Genomic DNA, 18,591 nt, shown 5'->3' with positions numbered 1-18,591 from the left:
CCGTGGCTGGAAATGCCACCTCCAGGGATGGATGTCCACGCCGCTGCACGCCTGGAAGTCGACGCCGATGGTTTGTACTTTGTTAACGCTACAATATAGTTATATACTAGATCCGTGGAATAACAACGAGGCTGTCAGGGTGCAGCGTTGTTGACAAAGAACGAGGAATTTCATCGATGGATTTAATGATTTGGAGTGACACAGATGGTTTGATAATATTCTTGTAATATGATAGTTATTTGAAATATACTTTATATATCGTTATATGGGTCTGTGGAATAATTAGAAATCCAACTTACGAGTCTGACGTCCGCGGCGCATCCGCGGCGCATCCGCGGCGCATCCGCGGCGCATCCGCGGCGCATCCGCGGCGCATCCGCGGCGCATCCGCGGCGCATCCGCGGCGCATCCGCGGCGCATCCGCGGCGCATACGCGGCGCATACGCGGCGCATACGCGGCGCATACGCGGCGCATACGCGGCGCATACGCGGCGCATACGCGGCGCATACGCGGCGCATACGCGGCGCATACGCGGCGCATACGCGGCGCATACGCGGCTGAACGGGTTATTTATGTAATAGTTATTAAAATAACTCTGAATGTTACGTCAGGCCCGTTCTCAGCTCTTCGTTTGTGTTTATGTCACGTTAGCATACCTATCGTTTAGCCTGTTCCTCGTTTATGTCTGTTCTATCGTTTAGCCTGTTGCTCGTTCATGTCTTTTCTTGGTGTCAAATTCTGTCGAATAAATTTCCCCCAAAATGCAACCTATACTCCGGAGCGACTTATACATGTTTTTTCTCACGTTATTGTGCGTTTTATGGCTAATGCGACCTATATTCCGGACCGACTTTTAGTCCAAAAAAATCAGTACAAGTTACACCACAAAAGGAAAAAAATAAAACTCATACTTTTTTGCAGAACTGAGAAATGAATTTGAAACAGTTAATGCCATAGGAGAACCATTGACAAAAAGAGAGGCACTCAATTGCTCCCAACAAAGCACATACTTACAGCAAAGTCATCAAAATTGTTTGGCCAGTAGCCTAGCTGTTCATAGGTGCCACACTCAGTGCTGAAGTTAGAGGTGGTGTTTTCCATTGTTGTATTATATGGCACACTGAAAACAAAAGGAAAGTCATTTGCAAAACGATACTTAAGCTAAAAGCACAAATATAGGGCCAAACGAGCCAAAATGCTATTATTATAAACAGTTATGTATTAACTGCATTAATAACAAACAAACTAAATAAATACCTATATCATGTGTGTAATAATACCTCATATGTGCTGGTGGTTTAATGACCCCCTCAAACAGCCAGATGCCAAACACAGCAAATATATAGTAAACCACCTGCAGAGAGAATAAACGTCAGTCACTGATGACCCGTGGCTGGGTCGGGCCACCTGAAATTCACTAATGGCGAACAGGGTTTCTTGGGCCTGATCAAAATAATTGGCCATTTGTTCTTATTGTTATTTATGTATTTACTACAGTTGCGGATCTCAATTGTACCCTTCATTGGCTAATCAACAGAATGTTTACTTGTTTTACACACAGTCTTGACACGGTGAAACTTCAATGTGAGTTAAGTATTACAAATCCAACTATTTGTGACACAAACACATGACAAGGATTCAAACGAAAATGTGTGGATATAGGCAGTGTGCAGAGAACTTGAAATTGAACATTGCAATCTAGTTCAAGTCATTCTATTATGATTTTTTTGCGCACTAAGTATATTGCAGCTCAGTCAGTCAGTGGTCAGCAGCCACATGCCACCAAAATGATTTTTCTGAATCTGATTATGATGCCTACTAGACGTCTCCCTGGTGAGATGTTTTGGGCATATCCCACTGACTGGAGACCCCAAAGACAACCCAGGACATGCTGGAGAGACAATGTCTCTCAGATGGCCCGTCAATGCTTTGGAATCCCTCTGGAAGAGCTGGATGAAGTGGCCGGGGAGAGGGAAGTTTTGTTTTCTCTGCTGAAACTGCCGCCTCCATGACCCAATCCCTGATAAGCGGTGGGTGGATGTGTCGGTGGTTAGGTAGATGGAAAGATGGACGGATGGGAAGATGTGTGGGTGGATGGATGGATGGATGGATGGATTGGTGGATGGTTTGTTGGGTGGGTGGATGAATGGATGCATAATCCATATCTGAGGAAGCTGCTTCATGCTGGTTCCTTGTTTGGATTTCGAACTACATAAAATAGTACTAGCAATCAAATAGTGTAACAATTTAATTGGGATACAAATAATACCAAAATTATCCTAATCCGTGATAAATTACGACATTGCTAAAAGAAAAATAAATCAACAATACACACAACGAACATTTTTAATAACGGCATAAGTCAAAGAAAGTGTTATGACTCTGATGAATAACATCCATTAATTAGAGGCTTTGTAAATAATCTGATTATAATTAGACACATCTGAAACCATTTTGGTCAGCACAAACAGGAAGTACAGCACGTGAAATCAGTCTATGTGTTACACAAAACTAAACAGGAACACATTCTGCTGAGTATGGTTTTAGTCATAAATACCTATGAACAGGGAATGTTTTGTCATCTAAAAATTACGGATAATGGAAAAGATGAAAAGATAATGGATTCATCTTGTTTAACTCACCACCAGTATCCCTGCAAAGGCTCTTAGGTTTTTCACCAGGTCCAGCAAAGTACTTGCAACTAAAGCCATTAGCTGTCGAACAAAATACTTGTGTAAGTGCATGGAAAATAACTACTTTGGAAAATAACTACTTTGTTATGCAATACATGAGACCTTTGTATTAGTTAATTAATCACATACAACACATTTACTAAAAAAGCTTAAAGCAACAATTTAGAATTGTCTTAAGTTAAAAAAAAAAACTCTTGATAAACGAGCATAAAAACAAGAACCAGTATTGCTTTCATTGTCATCGTGTACAATAGGTAAAATTTTGACGATGCTGCTCCTTGGTTCCATCTTCATCATCTTCCCAACTGTTAATCCTCACGAGAGGTCAAGGGCATGCTGTAACCCATCCCAGTAGTCATTGGGCGGTAGGCGGGGAAAACCCTGAACTGGTTGCCAGCCAACGGCGGCTCGGTGGCACACTGGGTAGCACGTCCGCCGCACAGTTAGGAGGGTGCAGGTTCGATTCCACCTCCGCCCCTCCCTGTGTGGAGTTTGCATGTTATCCCCGTGTCGGCGTGGGTGAAAACCGGGCACTCTGGTTTCCTCCCACATCCCAAAAACATACTTGATAGCCCGATTGAAGACTCTAAATTGTCCCTAGGTATGAGTGTGAATGCGGATGTTTGTTTGTCTCTGTGTGCCCTGCGATTGGCTGGCAACCGGTTCAGGGTATACCCCGCCTACTGCCTGATAACGGCTGGGATAGGCTCCAGCACGGCTGCGACCCCCGTGGGGACAAAGCGGTTTGGAAAATGGATGGATGGATGGATGGTTGCCAGCCTATTGTGGGCACACTAGATAAACTATTTATACTCACATTTACTCCTACGAACAATTTGAAGTGGTCAATCGGCCTACGATGCATGTTTTTGGAATGTTTGGAGGAAACTGGCGCACCACGCAGGCACGGGGAGAACATGCAAACGCCACAGAAGGGCAGAATCTAAACGTGCACCTCTGAAATGTGAGGTGGATGTCAGTGCCCCACCTGAAAGGCAGACTACACACTGAACTGTTTGCCAGCCAGTCGCAGGTCACAGAGAAAAAAACTGTCATACCAACATGCACACCATCACTGAGCAGAAATCAGTCCTCTGTTGCCAGCACACAAGTCAGGTGACTATACCTCCACACCATCAGCAAATGTCCGTGGCTTCTTTACGTAAAAATATCTACTGGTGTGTTGAGAATGTGGTTTATATGGTAATGCACTTCTGTCGTTGTTCTTTCTTTTCCCCTCGTTTTACGAGTATGTTCAATCGTCTTTTAGGCAGTGGTCCCCAATCTTTTTTGCACCACGGACCGGTTACGCGTCAGAAATATTTTTGCAGACCGGCCTTTATATAAATAAATAACGAATTTTGATCAATTAATAATACATTTATAATAAATATATAAATACGAAAAACTAAAATGATATAACTGGCATAAAAACAAATATAAACCACATAAAAATAAAACTCACCATTACGCTGAATTATTGGGAGACCGAGCTTGTTTCTCAGAAACGAGCCGGTCCCATCTAGGCGTAAGCGGAAACAATGACACCTGAAGTGGTTAAGGTTTGTCTTTTAATGCAGGATGCTTGGTCTCCATGTGCCGAAGCAGTTTTGAAGGCTTAATTGCCTTGTTAGCTAGCCTGTCACCACATGTGCCAAGTGCGCTTGGCGCGTCAGAGTCACCTGTGGCAATAAATCCATATTTTAAGTAGGATTTCAGAAATTGGGGCCTGGCCAGGCACAGCTCGAAAAGAAAACGTGGATCCCCCTTGCCTTGGTCTCACCACCTGTCGGAGGGGCCAAAGGGTGCAAAGCGAGCTTGGGCGGCGGCCAAAGTTGGGGCTTGGCGGACCGATCCCTGGCTGCAAAAGCTGGCTCTTGGGACATGGAATGTCACCTCTCTGGCTGGTAAGGAGCCGGAGCTGGTGTGTGAGGCAGAAAAGTTCCGACTAGACATAGTCGGACTTGCCTACACACGCAGTTTGGGTTCCGGCAAGAGCCCTCTCGAGAAGGGCTGGACTCTCTTTCACACTGGAGTTGCCCACGGTGAGAGGCGTCGAGCAGGTGTGGGTATACTTATTGCCCCCCGGCTGGGCGCCTGCACATTGGGGTTCACCCCGGTGAACAAGAGGGTAGCCTCCCTCCGCCTTCGGGTGGGGGGACGGGTCCTGACTGTTGTTTGTGTCTATGCACCAAACAGCAGCTCAGCGTACCCACCCTTCTTGGGGTCACTGGAGGAAATGCTGGAGAGCGCTCCTTCTAGGGAATCCAATATTTTACTGGGTGAATTCAATGCACACGTGGGCAATGACAGTGAGACCTGGAAGGGCGTAATTGGGAGGAACGGCCCCCCCGATCTGAACCCGAGTGGTGTTCTATTATTAGACTTCTGTGCTCGACACGGATTTTCTACAATGAACATCATGTTCAAGCATAAGGGTGTCCACGTTTGCACTTGGCACCAGGACACCCTAGGCCGCAGTTCGATGATCGACTTTGTAGTCGTGTCATCGGATTTGCAGCTGCATGTTTTGGATACTCGTGTGAAGAGAGGGGCGGAGCAGTCAACTGATCACCACCTGGTGGTGGGCTGGCTCCGATGGTGGGGGAAGAGGCCGGTCCGACCTGGCAGGCCCAAACGCTCTGTAAGGGTCTGCTGGGAACGTCTGGAAGAATCCCCTGTCAGGAAGAGCTTCAACTCCCACCTCCGGCAGAGCTTTTCCCACATCCCGGGGGCGACGGGGGACATTGAGTCTGAGTGTACAATGTTCCGTGCCTCCATTGTTGAGCCAGCCGACCGGAGCTGTGGCCGTCACTGAGGTAGTTCAAAAAACTCCTCGGGTGCAAGGCTCCAGGGGTGGACAAGATCCACCCGGAGTTTCTAAAGGCTCTGGATGTTGTTGGGCTGTCCTGGATGACACGCCTCTGCAAATCGCGTGGACATCGGGGACGGTACCTCTGGATTGGCATTCCCCTCTTTAAGAAGGGGGACCAGAGGGTGTGTTCCAATTACAGGGGAATCACACTCCTCAGCCTCCCTGGTAAGGTCTATTCAGGGGTGCTGGAAAGGAGAGTCCGTCGGGAGGTCGAACCTCGGATTCAAGATTCAAGATTCAAGAAGAATTTATTCGCCATGCCAAACAAGGAATTTGACTTTGTTACATCACAGTCTCTGTTCAACATTTAGGTGACTAACAACACTCAGGACATCTGAAAATGACAAATGACAATACAATCCCAATATTCTCAGCCATCCCCTGGTCTTAAACTCCCATGAGGGCAAGGAAAAACTCAAATCTCCGACTAGGGGAAGTGAGAAACCTTGAGAAGAGACCACAGATGGGAGGGTCCCTCTTCCAGGATGACCAGGCTGCAATGGATGCATAGAACACTCATAGTGCAAACAGTGTAGACAATCCAAAAGTGTGTGGAGCAGGATGTTATTGCACAGCAATGACTCTGAGACTCTAAGAGTGGTGTGAGTTCATCAGAGCAACAGCCTGGGGGAAGAAGCTGTCTCTGTGTCTGCTGGTTTTGGCGTACAGGGCTCTATAACGCCGTCCGGAGGGGAGTAGTTCAAACAGACTGTAACTTGGGTGAGAAAGGTCTGTAGAGATGTTGCTTGCGCGTTTCCTGGTCCTGGACAGGTACAAGTCTTGGATAGATGGGAGGTTGATTCCAATGATCTTTTCTGCAGTCCTGATTGTCCGTTGCAGTCTGTGCTTGTCTTGTTTGGAGGCGGATCCAAACCAGACAGTGATGGAGGTGCAGAGGACAGACTGGATGATGGCGGTGTAGAAGGTCTTCAACAGCTCCCGCGGCTGGTTGAACTTCTTGAGCAGTCTCAGGAAGAACAGCCTCTGCTGGGCCTTCTTCCGGACAGAGTCTATGTGGCCGGTCCATTTCAGGTCCCGTGAGATTGTGGTACCCAGGAACTTGAAGGTGTCTGAGGAGAGTATGGTATTACTGCGGATAGTGAGGGGTGAAAGTGGTGAAGGATCTCGCCTGAAATCTGTCATCTCCACGGTCTTGTGCGGGTTCAGCTCCAGGTGATTTTGGCTGCACCAGTGGACCAGCCGCTCCACCTCCTGTCTGTACGCAGTCTCATCACCGTCCTGGATCAGTCCGATGAGAGTGGTGTCGTCTGCATACTTCAGGAGCTTCACAGGAGAGTCACCTGAGGAGAAATTGTTGGTCTAGAGAGAGAAGAGCAGTGGGGAGAGGACGCACCTCTGGGGGGCGCCAGTACTGGTGGTCCTGGAACCAGATGTGATGCTCCCCAGCCTCACATGCTGTCTCCTGTTGGTCAGGAAGCTGGTGATCCAATGACAGGTGGAGGCAGGCACCGCGAGCTGGACAGGATCCTGGCGTACGTTCCTGGGGTGTCCAGGTGGTGCAGGATGTAGTGCAGTCCCATGTTGACCGCATCATCCACCGACCTGTTTGCCCAGTAGGTAAACTGGAGGGGTCAAGCAGGGGACCCGTGACATGCTTCAGGTGGTTCAGCACTAACCTCTCGAAAGATTTCATGACCAGAGATGTCAGAGCGACAGGTCTGTAGTCATTCAATCCTGTGATGGTGGGCTTCTTGGCCACTGGAACGATGGTGGAGCTTTTGAAGCACGAGGGCACCTCACACAGCTCCAGGGAGCGATTGAAGATCCCCGCAAAGGTGGGCGCCAGCTGCTCAGCACAGACTTTCAAGCAGGAGGGTGACACGCCGTCTGGGCCCGGTGCCTTCCTGATCTTTTGTCTCCGGAACACCTGGCGCACCTCCTCCTCACGGATCTGGAGTGCGGGCACTCAGGAGAGTAGTGTGGCTTTCGTCCTGACCGTGGAACAGTGGACCAGCTCTACACCCTCGGCAGGATCCTCGAGGGGGCATGGGAGTTCGCTCAACCAGTCCACATGTGTTTTGTGGACTTGGAGAAGGCGTTCGAACGTGTCCCTCGGGAAGTTCTGTGGAGGGTGCTTTGGGAGTACGGGGTAACGAGCCAACTGATAAGGGCGGTTCAGTCCCTTTAACATCGATGTCAGACTTTGGTCTGCATTTCCGGCAGTAGGTCACATTCGTTCCCAGTGAGGTTTGGACTCTGCCAAGGCTGCCCTTTGTCACCGATTCTGTTCATAACCTTTATGGACAGAATTTCTAGGCGCAGCCGAGGCGTTGAAGGTGTCCGGTTTGGGGACCTCAGCATTGCGTCTCTGCTTTTTGCAGATGACGTGGGGCTGTTGGCTTTCGTGATCTCCAACTCTCACTGGAGCGGTTTGCAGCCGAGTGTGAAGCGGTTGGGATGAGGGTCAGCACCTCCAAAGCCGAGTCCATGGTCCTCGGTCAGAGAAGGGTGGAATGCCCTCTCCGGATGGGGATGAGATCCTGCCCCAAGTGGAGGAGTTCAAGTATCTTGGGGTCTTGTTCACGAGTGAGGGCAGGATAGAGCGACTGATTGACAGGCAGATCGGTGCACCGTTGGCAGTAATGCGGACATTGTACCGGTCTGTCGTGGTGAAGAGAGAGCTGAGCCAAAAGGCAAAGCTCTTGATTTACCTGTCGATCTATGCTCCTACCCTCACCTATGGTCACGAGCTATGGGTCGTGACCGAAAGAACGAGATCCAGGATACAAGCGGCCGAAATGAGTTTCCTTATATATATATATATCATTTATCCCCTTGGTGTTCAGATAACTTTTGAAGATATCACACTATATGATTGACTGGAAGAACAGTACGGTGACGTTTAAAATCGTGGTTGGTCTGTTTTACAGAAATGGGATTGTAGTTCAAATGGATGATTTTTGCAAAGAAAATGTCTAAAAACAATGTACAGTTGTGATTATTTGATTTATTGATGCTTTTGGCTTTTGATTAGATTTGTTTATTCTAGAATGGTTTTTAGAAGTTCTCTTAGAAAAAAAAATTGTGATCATCAAACACTGGTTCGTGAAAATATTGTCTGACAATAAAGCGGTTCGTAGTGCTTAAAAGGTGGGGGATCACTGATGAAGAGCACTTCATACAATAAATAAATGTTTTCACCGGTGAGGTGTTTGGCATGTCCCACCCCCCAACTGATACCTACCTTAATATCTGGTATGATGCGCAGAAAGCGGAAGACAATCAGCATATTAACAAATCGAACCATCTCCCCCAGAGAAAACATTCCCTGAGAGGATGGGCTCCTGTGGCGACACATGCAGAAACACACACAGTTTGTTTACAGAGCTGTACAGTTTGACACCTCTAATGTAAATAGCCATCAAATTCCTCCTAACTTTAAAAAAAATTCAATTGACACTGTAAAGAGTGAACCAGATGATTAAAGAAAAATTCATATCAACTTTTGTTGTGTATCGTTAAAGAAGCTGTATTCAGATTTTTCAGTAATGAACCAGAATTGGGATTATACAGCCTAGAATCATGGGTGTCAAACTCGTTTTTGTTGTGGGCCGCATCATAGTCTGTTTCTTTTGGAGGTGTCATGGTAGGAATGGACCAGGGCGACCAAATGCAGCTTGAACCAGGGTTTATTGAAGAACTCAAAAGACAAACTATAGGTGCTCGACTAGGGACGTGAGTAACTGAACAGAAAAACTAGAACAGACTGGAGACTAGAAACAAGGAGCCAAGAGACGAGAACAATCCGACATGGAAGTGAGGGGCAGAAAGGACTTAAATACAAGACAGGTAACAAGATGTAGGTGACTGTGATTACATTGATTGTGCAGTAACACAGATGGGGAGGGGCGAACCGAACAGAAACCACGGTAACAGACATAATAAAGCAACCGGGGGACGAGTCGTGATAGGAGGGGCATTATGACTGTCAAACCAATTAACTGTATGAACGTCTAATACTATATACAGCCCCCAGGCCATTATGACTGTCAACCCAAATAAATGTATGAACGTCTAATACTACATACAGCCCCCGTGCTGTATATAGTATTAGACGTTCATACATTTATTAGTCCGGTTCTTGAGAGCCCCTATCCAGCCTGTTGTAGGTGCATCCCTACTACAGCACACCTGATTGAAATCAGCAAGTTCATTGCTCATCAGTAGTCTTAGGAAAAGCCTGATTACAATCCTGATAATTTGAATTAGGTGTGATGCAGTAGGGATGCATCTAAATTAGGCTGGATAGGGGCTCTTGAGGACCAGACTTGGGCACCCCTGTTGCTCCTATTATTACTCATTTATAACTTTGTATCACACTTATATTTAATGGAATTAATAATTCAATTATTAACTTCATATGCACACTTCAGCAGGATGAACAAGAATATGCTATCCCTTTGAACCCAAATGAAATTTTATTCTGATTTGCCCTGTGACAAATATTTTTATACCATTTATAATACCATAATTTGGGTTCATCCTAATTGGAGTAAAAGGCTCTATGTAAACCTAACTACTGATTATCTTAGTTTTTAATCCGCATCGGACATTTGCAAACTGCTTTCACTGGGGGGAAATAATGAACCCCATTTCCCTCAATTTTCTGACCTTATAGACCAACAGGGTAACTGAATCATAATTTGTTTGAGAATTTTTCCATTCTATTTAAAGTCTTGTCCTGTACTTAAAGTAAAGGGACAGAAGTTGAACAATTCTCTTTTAAAACCTAACTAATTAAAAAATTAAATTTTACACCGAGGCAGTGGGATACTTATCAGATTGGTATCGGTATTGGTAGCACTGATCGGAACATCCCCAGTATGTATGTATGTGTGTATGTGTGTGTGTGTGTGTGTGTGTGTGTGTGTGTGTATATTCAAATAACTCAAAACACAATTCACAATTTCCTTAATTGATTACAACAAAATTGAGTGATAATAGCTTTTTTGCAATGACTTGGATTTGAGAATTGGAGGGGAATTGTTCAAGCAGTGAACAAAACTTAAAAAAAAAAGAAAAGCAATTAATTTGTTGAAGATGTGCCAATCTGCTTTCTGGCTACGCTCAAGGGTCTCCAAGCAAGGTGTCAACCCCAACCAATTCCAGTAGAGGTTCAGCAATGTTGGCATGCCCCCTTTTCACTAACATTTCTCTTGCAGGCCTAAGAGTTTTTTACAGAGCAAATTGAATTCCTCCTTGAGAGATTATAATCAATCTAACATTAAAAATTAAATCAAACTTACATATGTGAATGAGTAAGCCCATAGGTGACATAAATAGTTATCTGTAGGACCTAATGATAGAAAAAAAAGATTTAGTGACAAATACAGCAAAATAAATTCATCAAACTAAATAAAAGAGACATCCTGTTAGAACACAGAGGGCGTGATATACTAAGATCTCAAAAAGCAGGCAATACATTTTGTGTTCAAACTAACAAATTGTGTGCATGCAAGAGGTGTGTGTCTTGGATGTGATTACTACGAAAGGCAATTCCCACACTTGATATGGGTTCAATTAAAAAACTGTTTTTTATGTACCCCTCCGTGAGTCGTCACTTTACCGTGGTGGAGGGGTTTGCGTGTCCCAATGATCCTAGAAGCCATGTTGTCTGGGGCTTCATGCCCCTGGTAGGGTCACCCATGGCAAAAGGGTCCTAGGTGAGGGGCCGGACAAAGCACGGCTCAAAAAGCCCCTTATGATGAAAAACATACATGGACACAAATTTGGTCACCGGGGCCCCCCTCTGTAGCCAGCCCTGGAGGTGGGGCCTGGCCACCAGCCTTTGCCCATGGGGCCAGGCCAGGCACAGCCCGAAAAGGAAACGTGGGTCCCCCTTTCCATGGGCTCACCACCTGTGGGAGGGGCCAAAAGGGTCGGGTGCATTGTGAGCTGGGCGGTGGCCAAAGGCAAGGACCTTGGCGGTCCGATCCCCGGCTGCAGAGGCTGGCTCTGGGGACATGGAATGTCACCTCTCTGGCTGGAAAGGAGCCCGAGCTGGTGTGTGAGGCAGAAAAGTTCCGACTAGACATAGTCGGACTTGCCTCCACACACAGTTTGGGTTCTGGTAAGAGCCCTCTTGAGAGGGGATGGACTCTCTTCGACTCTGGAGTTGCCCACGGTGAGAGGCGTCGAGCAGGTGTGGGTATACTTATTGCCCCCCAACTTGGCGCCTGCACAATGGGGTTCACCCCGGTGAACGAGAGGGTAGCCTCCCTCCGCCTTCGGGTGGGGGGACAGGTTCTGACTGTTCTTTGTGTCTATGCACCAAACTCTGAGTACCCACCGTTTTTGAGGTCCCTGGAAGAAGTGCTGGAGAGTGCTCCTTCTGGGGACTCCATCGTTCAACTGGGTGACTTCAATGCTCACGTGGGCAATGACAGTGAGACCTGGAAGGGCGTGATTGGGAGGAACGCCCCCCCCTCTCCCCGATCTGAACCGAGCGATGTTCTATTATTGGAATTCTGTGCTCGACACGAATTGTCAATAATGAACACCATGTTCAAGCATAAGGGTGTCCATGTGTGCACTTGGCACCAGGAACCCCTAGGCCGCAGTTCGATGATCGACTTTGTACTCGTGTCATCGGATTTGCGGCCGCATGTTTTGGACACTCGGGTGAAGAGAGGCGGAGTTGTTAACTGATCACCACCTGGTTATGGGTTGGCTCCGATGGTGGGGGAAGATGCCGGTCCGACCTGGCAGGCCCAAACGTACTTTGAGGGTCTGCTGGGAACGATTTGGAGAATCCACTGTCAGGAAGAGCTTCAACTTCCACCTCCAGCAGAGCTTTTCCCACGTCCCTGAGGAGGTGGGGGACATTGAGTCCAAGTGGACCATGTTCCGCGCCTCCATTGTTGAGGCAGCTGTGGCCGTAAGGTTGTTGGTGCCAGGCGGCAATCCCCGAACCCGCTGGTGGACACCGGCGGTAAGGGATGCCATCAAGCTGAAGAAGGATCGGGCCGTTTTGGCCTGCGGAACTTCGGAGGCAGCTGACAGGTACTGGATGGCCAAGCGGAATGCAGCTTCGGCGGTTGCTGAAGCAAAAATGTGGGAGGAGTTTGGGGAGGCCATGGAGAATGACTTCCGGACGGCTTCAAGGAAATTTTTGTCCACCATCCGACGTCTCAGGAGGGGGAAGCAGTACACAGTCAACATTGTTTACAGTGGAGATAGCATGCTGCTGACCTCGTCTCGGGACGTCTTGAGTCGGTGGGGAGAGTACTTCAAAGATCTCCTCAATTCCACCTACACGCCTTCCATTGTGGGAGCAGGGCCTGGAGACACAAAAGCGAACTCTCTAATCTCTGGGGTCGAAATCACTGAGGTAGTTAGAAAACTCCTCGGGGGCAAGGCCCGAGGGGTGGATAAGATCCGCCCGGAGTTCTTAAAGGCTCTGGATGTTGTGGGGCTGTCCTGGCTGACACGCCTCTACAGCATTGCGTGGACATCGGGGACGGTGCCTCTGGATTGGCAGACTGGGGTGGTGGTTCCCCTCTTTAAGAAGGTTCCAATTACAGGGGAATCACACTCCTCGGCCTCCCTGGTAAGGTCTATTCAGGGGTGCTGGAGAGGAGGGTCCGTCGGGAGGTCAAACCTTGGATTCAGGAGGAGCAGTGTGGCTTTCGTCCTGGTCCTACAGTTTGAATAGTGCTACAGTACATGTGAACACACTTTCTACTGAGGTAGTAGACAAATCCAATCGCTCCACCCTGACCGGTATAGCTGATGATACGGTGCCTCTTTCAGATATTACATGTGTACCATATATTTACTATCAAATTCCTACGGTCGTATCATCCCACTGCGCTAATAAACAATTGAGAGGTGATGTCAGACCTAGAGAACACAATCTTACTTTCATTTTGTTTACAAATCCTTTGATCGATACGAACCCTGATCGACCGATTACACTTAAACTTGGTTTTATGAATATTAGATCGCTTCATACGAAAGCAGTTCTCGTTAATGACCTCATCACTGAACATAATCTAAATGTATTTGGTCTTGGCGAGACCTGGTTAAAACCTAATGAACTGCTACCGCTTAATGAGGCCTCGCCTTCAAATTTTGTGAGCTCACATGTGGCGCGTCCTCGAAAAAAGGGTGGGGGTGTTGCCCTCAGCTCAGATTCCAATCTTAGATTTATGCCTCGTTCGATTAACGTATTTAAAACATTTGAAGTTCTCACTGTCCGATCCACCGCTTTACCGTCATTTTATCTTGCTGTTATTTACCGTCCACCCGGGGCTTACTCTGGCTTCCTGGATTAATTTTCAGAATTCATGGCTGATCTAGTGACAAATGCGGATAATATAATAATCATGGGCGATTTTGATGTCCACATGAATTTACAGTCAGAGCCACTTACTTTGGCATTTCAGACTCTAACTGATCTGTTTTGGTTTTACGCAAGCCGTACAGGCAGCAACGCATAAAAATGGAAATACCTTAGATCTGGTATTATCCCGAGGACTGGCAACCTCAAATATAACAATGCTGCCATACACTACTGTTTTGTCTGATCATTACTTAATAAAATTTGAAATTTTAGTTCTTAGTCAAAGACAAGAGAGCAATCTGAATTATAGCAGTCGTAATATTAACTCCATGACTGCAACTGTTACCAGCAACTGCTGTATTCCCCCCATATACCGGCACAATTGCTAATCTTACAAATGACTTCAATGCTGCATTGTTAAATGCCATCGACTCTGTGGCGCCGCTATGTCTGAAAACTCGCCGTAGATTGCCTACTCAGTGGTTCACGGATGAAACACGTACGCTTAAGCAATTATGTAGAAAGCATGAACGCGAATGGCATTTAACCAAACTTGAGGTTTTCCATCAGGCATGGCGCGACAGCCTCCTGAAATATAAAGGTGGCTTATCTTAGCAAAAACTCGTTGTTTTTTGCAAGTCATTAATCTCAATAAAAACAATCCTAAATACCTATTTGCTACAGTGGCAAAGCTAACACTATGCCAGCCGACCCCCCATAGCTCCTTTCCCTCAGCTGACGAGTTCATGAAATTCTTCGCTCGAAAGATTGAATCCATTAGGAATGAGATCAAGATGCCCATTCCGACCGCTCAGTCAAGACCGCCGATTACCGGCGCTGACGATCATGCAATAACCCTTTCAAATTTTAAAAGCGTGTCCCTTGAAAGGCTTACACAATTAGTTAGTGCGGCTAAACAAACAACATGTTTACTCGACCCGCTTCCAGCCAAACTATTTAAAGAATTATTTCAAATCTTAGGACCGTCCGTTTGAAATATAATTAATCTGTCTGTCTCCTCTGGGATAGTGCCAACAGCCTTTAAAACCGCTATCATTAAACCGCTACTTAAGCGGACCCGGACTGTCTCAGTAATTATAGGCCAGTTTCAAATCTCCCATTCAAACTTCTTGAAAAAGTAGTAGTGCAGCAGCTTATTGATTACATGGTCGCTAATAATCAATTTGAATCTTTTCAGTCTGGTTTTAGAGCTAATCATTCCACTGAGACAGCACTTGCTAAAGTGACTAATGATATCCTCATAGCTATGGATTCAAACACTTCATTGGTATTGTTACTACTCGATCTTAGTGCTGCCTTCGACACTGTAGACTTTGATATTTTATTAGAGCATCTTAAAGGTTGTGTTGGTATTTCGGGGTCAGCACTAAGCTGGTTTCATTCGTATCTATCAGACAGGACGCACCGAGTGGTCCATGGCAATGCGTCCTCTGAGCTCTATAAAGTGGTGTCCCACAGAGATTGGTACTAGGACCAATTCTATTTAATATTTATATGATTCCGCTTAGGGACATAATACGTAAATATAATATTATTTCTCAATGTTACGCGGATAACACCCAATTATATATGCCATTATCAATGACAGATCGGCGGGACTGTTGTAATCTTGAGGCGTGCCTCGCGGAGATCAAGCAGAGTGATACTCTAACTAATCTCGATGTCATATTTGACCAAACGCTCTTCTTTCAAAAGCACATGAAGAATATAACCAGAATTGTGTTTTTTCACCTTCGTAATATTGCTAAGATTCGCCCAATCCACTCGACCGGTGATGCGGAAATTATTATACATGCGTTTATCACGTCGCGCCTGGACTACTGTAAGTCCAGCATCAAAAGTCTACAGTTAGTACAAAATGCTGCTGCAAGGCTGCTCTCACGGACAAGAAAATTTGATCACATTTCCCCAATATTAGCCAATTTACACTGGCTCCCGGTCCATTTAAGATGTGACTTCAAGGTTCTTCTATTAACCTATAAATCATTGCATGGCTTAACGCCTTCATATCTTGTCGACCTAGTTGTTCTTTATGTTCCGTCTCGTAACCTTGGTTTGCAAAACGCTAGTCTTTTAGTGACACAGTGTGGTTTTCGTCCTGGCCATGGAACAGTGGACCAGCTCTAAACCCTCGGCAGGATCCTCGAGGGGGCATGGGAGTTCGGTCAACCAGTCCACATGTGTTTTGTGGACTTGGAAAGGGCGTTTGACCGTGTCCCTCTGGAAGTCCTGTGGAGGGTGCAGGGTGCCGAGATAAGGGCGGTTCAGTCCAACTCTACACCCTCGGTTCTGTTCCGTTCATAATTTTTATGGACAACATTTCTAGGCGCAGCCGAGGCGTTGAGGGTGTCTTGTTTGGGGACTTCAGCATCGCGTCTCTGCTTTTTGCAGACGATGTGGTGCTGTTGGCTTCTTTAAGCCGTGATCTCCAGCTCTCACTGGAGCGGTTCGCAGCCGAGTGTGAAGCGGTCGGGATGAGAGTCAGGACCTCCTAATCCGAGTCCATGGTCCTCGGTCGGAAAAGGGTGGAATGCCCTCTCCGGATCGGGGATGAGATCCTGCGCCAAGTGAAGGAGTTCAAGTATCTTGGGGTCTTGTTCACGAGTGAGAGCAGGATGGAGCGTGAGATCGACAGGTGGATCGGTGCAGCATCGGCAGTAGTGCAGACTCTGTACAGGTCCGTCGTGGTAAAGAGAGATTTGAGTCAAAAGGCAAAGCTCTCAATTTACCGGTCCATCTACGCTCCTCTACGCCTCACCTATGGTCACGAGCTATGGGTCATGTCCGAAAGAACGAGATCCCGGATGTAAGCAGCCGAAATGAGTTTCCTCCGCAGGGTGTCCGGGCTCTCCCTTAGAGATAGGGTGAGAAGCTCCGTCATCCAGCAGAGACTTGGAGTAGAGCCGCTGCTCCTCCACATTGAGAGGAGCCAGATGAGGTTACTCAGGCATCTCATCAGGATGCCTCCTGGACGCCTCCCTGGGGAGGTGTTCCGGGCATGTCCCACTGGTAGGAGACCCCGTGGACGACCCAGGATGCGCTGGAGAGACTATGTCTCTCGGCTGGCCAGGGAACGCCTTGGGATCCCCTGGGATGAGCTGGATGAAGTGGTCTGGGAAAGGGAAGTCTGGCAGTCCCTCCTAAAGCTTCTCCTGCCCTGGCAACCCGACCCTCGATGAGCGGAAGAAAATGGATGGATTCTTTTTTTATTTCTATTTTTTATTCAATGTTTTACCAGGTAAGCCAATTGAGAACACTTTCTCATTTACAATGGCTACCTTGAGGCAAGGTGTGTGAAGTGTCTTGCCCAAGGACACAACGACATGTGACTGACAGAGCTGGGATTGAACCACCAACCCTCCGGTTATTAAATGACCCACTCTTCTGCCTGAACCATAGCCGCCACAAATGGATGGATGGGTTTTTATATAGATGATGTTTTTCCCCAAATTATTGAATGTTTTGTCACATGCCCATGCCACATGTCACCCAGCCAGCAACTTTCCCCCAGCCTCCGTAATCACCGTAACGACCGTCACCTACTCCTTCTTGTTAACTTCCGGATTTAAACCCTGCCCGCGAGTTTCTCCCTGATGGTGTCTACTGTTAATGGCCGTCTGTTTCTGTGTCGTGCATTCCTTCACAATTGCGTTTACAGGGGCTTTTGAAAAATATTTTGGCGCATAGACTGTTCTAATGAAAAAAATTCTGTGCGAAAAAAAAAATTGGGGGTGTGGGGGTGCTCGGAAGTAGACTTTTGATACCCATTGTAAATACCACTAGATCAGGGGTGGCCAACCAGTCAGAGACTAAGAGCCACATTTTTTACTGTGTTACTGCAAAGAGCCACATCATACACATGAGCACACTTTTGAGTAGACTTTTGATACCCATTGTAAATACCACAAGATCAGGGGTGGCCAACCAGTCAGAGACGAAGAGCCACATTTTTTACTGTTACCGCAAAGAGCCACATCAGACACACTCTCACACATACACACTCTCACACATACACACAGACTCTCACACAAACACACACGCACACACACACACACACACACACACACACACACACACACACACACACACACACACACACACACACACACACACACACACACACACACACACACACACACACACACACCTCTGCTCAGCTAAATTTATTGTGACATTATCATGTCACGCACCAACATGATAATGACAGAAATTGACTCCTACAGTACTAAGAACACAGGCCAGTCATTTTCAACAATGAACAAACTCTCAGTTCAACAAAGTCCACAAACAAAAACACAATAATTTACAATAGAGTTTTTTTTACCTACTATGCATGTGCATTCCTTGCCTTGAACAATCGTCTTCAAATCTGGCTCGTACTTGTATTCATTTGTTGCTACTCAAAGCAATTATTTTTGTTGGATGTTTGATACCATTCGTTTTAGTTTGTCGTTTTCAGGACACAAGATTTCAACACCGTCACTGAGGCATTTTTTAATGAAACTCCCCTTTATTGTATGGCTTTTTAGCCCATGCAATGTTCCAAGCCAGTTGATGCGATGCAAGCGTGACAGTCTCTGAGTACTTCGTAATTTTGGGGAAAAACTGTTACGGTTTTTCTGCCTGACTTTTCAGTGTCCAACTTGTGCTTGCGAAATTCAGTCCCTTTTGGAAAGTCCCTATCGATATTAGCATG

General features: G+C 46.7%; 1 protein-coding gene and 1 pseudogene across 19 annotated transcripts in view; one reads left to right on the top strand and one right to left on the bottom strand.

Moving 5' to 3' along the window:
- The window catches only part of tpcn2 (two pore segment channel 2), a 131,607-nt gene that overhangs the window by 13,619 nt on the left and 99,397 nt on the right, over nucleotides 1-18,591 (bottom strand). For 15 of the 19 annotated variants that reach the window (XR_015065739.1, XM_085908408.1, XM_085908410.1 and 12 more), the window contains 5 exons: nucleotides 10,837-10,886; nucleotides 8,775-8,874; nucleotides 2,644-2,715; nucleotides 1,282-1,355; nucleotides 1,016-1,121 (listed from right to left, as the gene is read on the bottom strand). Coding sequence is in view for 15 of the 19 variants with exons in the window: in XM_085908408.1 (XP_085764534.1) it covers nucleotides 1,016-1,121; nucleotides 1,282-1,355; nucleotides 2,644-2,715; nucleotides 8,775-8,874; nucleotides 10,837-10,886 (402 nt within the window). In the remaining 4 variants the exon portion in view is untranslated. The other 4 variants (XM_085908414.1, XR_015065740.1, XR_015065742.1 and 1 more) reach the window with 4 other exon arrangements.
- LOC147058896 (uncharacterized) lies at nucleotides 11,683-18,450 on the top strand (annotated as a pseudogene).

The sequence above is a fragment of the Syngnathus leptorhynchus genome, chromosome 3 (assembly GCF_054491065.1).
Source record: "Syngnathus leptorhynchus isolate UIUO chromosome 3, UIUO_Slep, whole genome shotgun sequence".
Lineage (NCBI taxonomy): Eukaryota > Metazoa > Chordata > Actinopteri > Syngnathiformes > Syngnathidae > Syngnathus > Syngnathus leptorhynchus.
The sequence above is the reverse complement of the archived record's forward strand: the minus strand, read 5'-3'. Positions and strand labels throughout refer to the sequence as shown.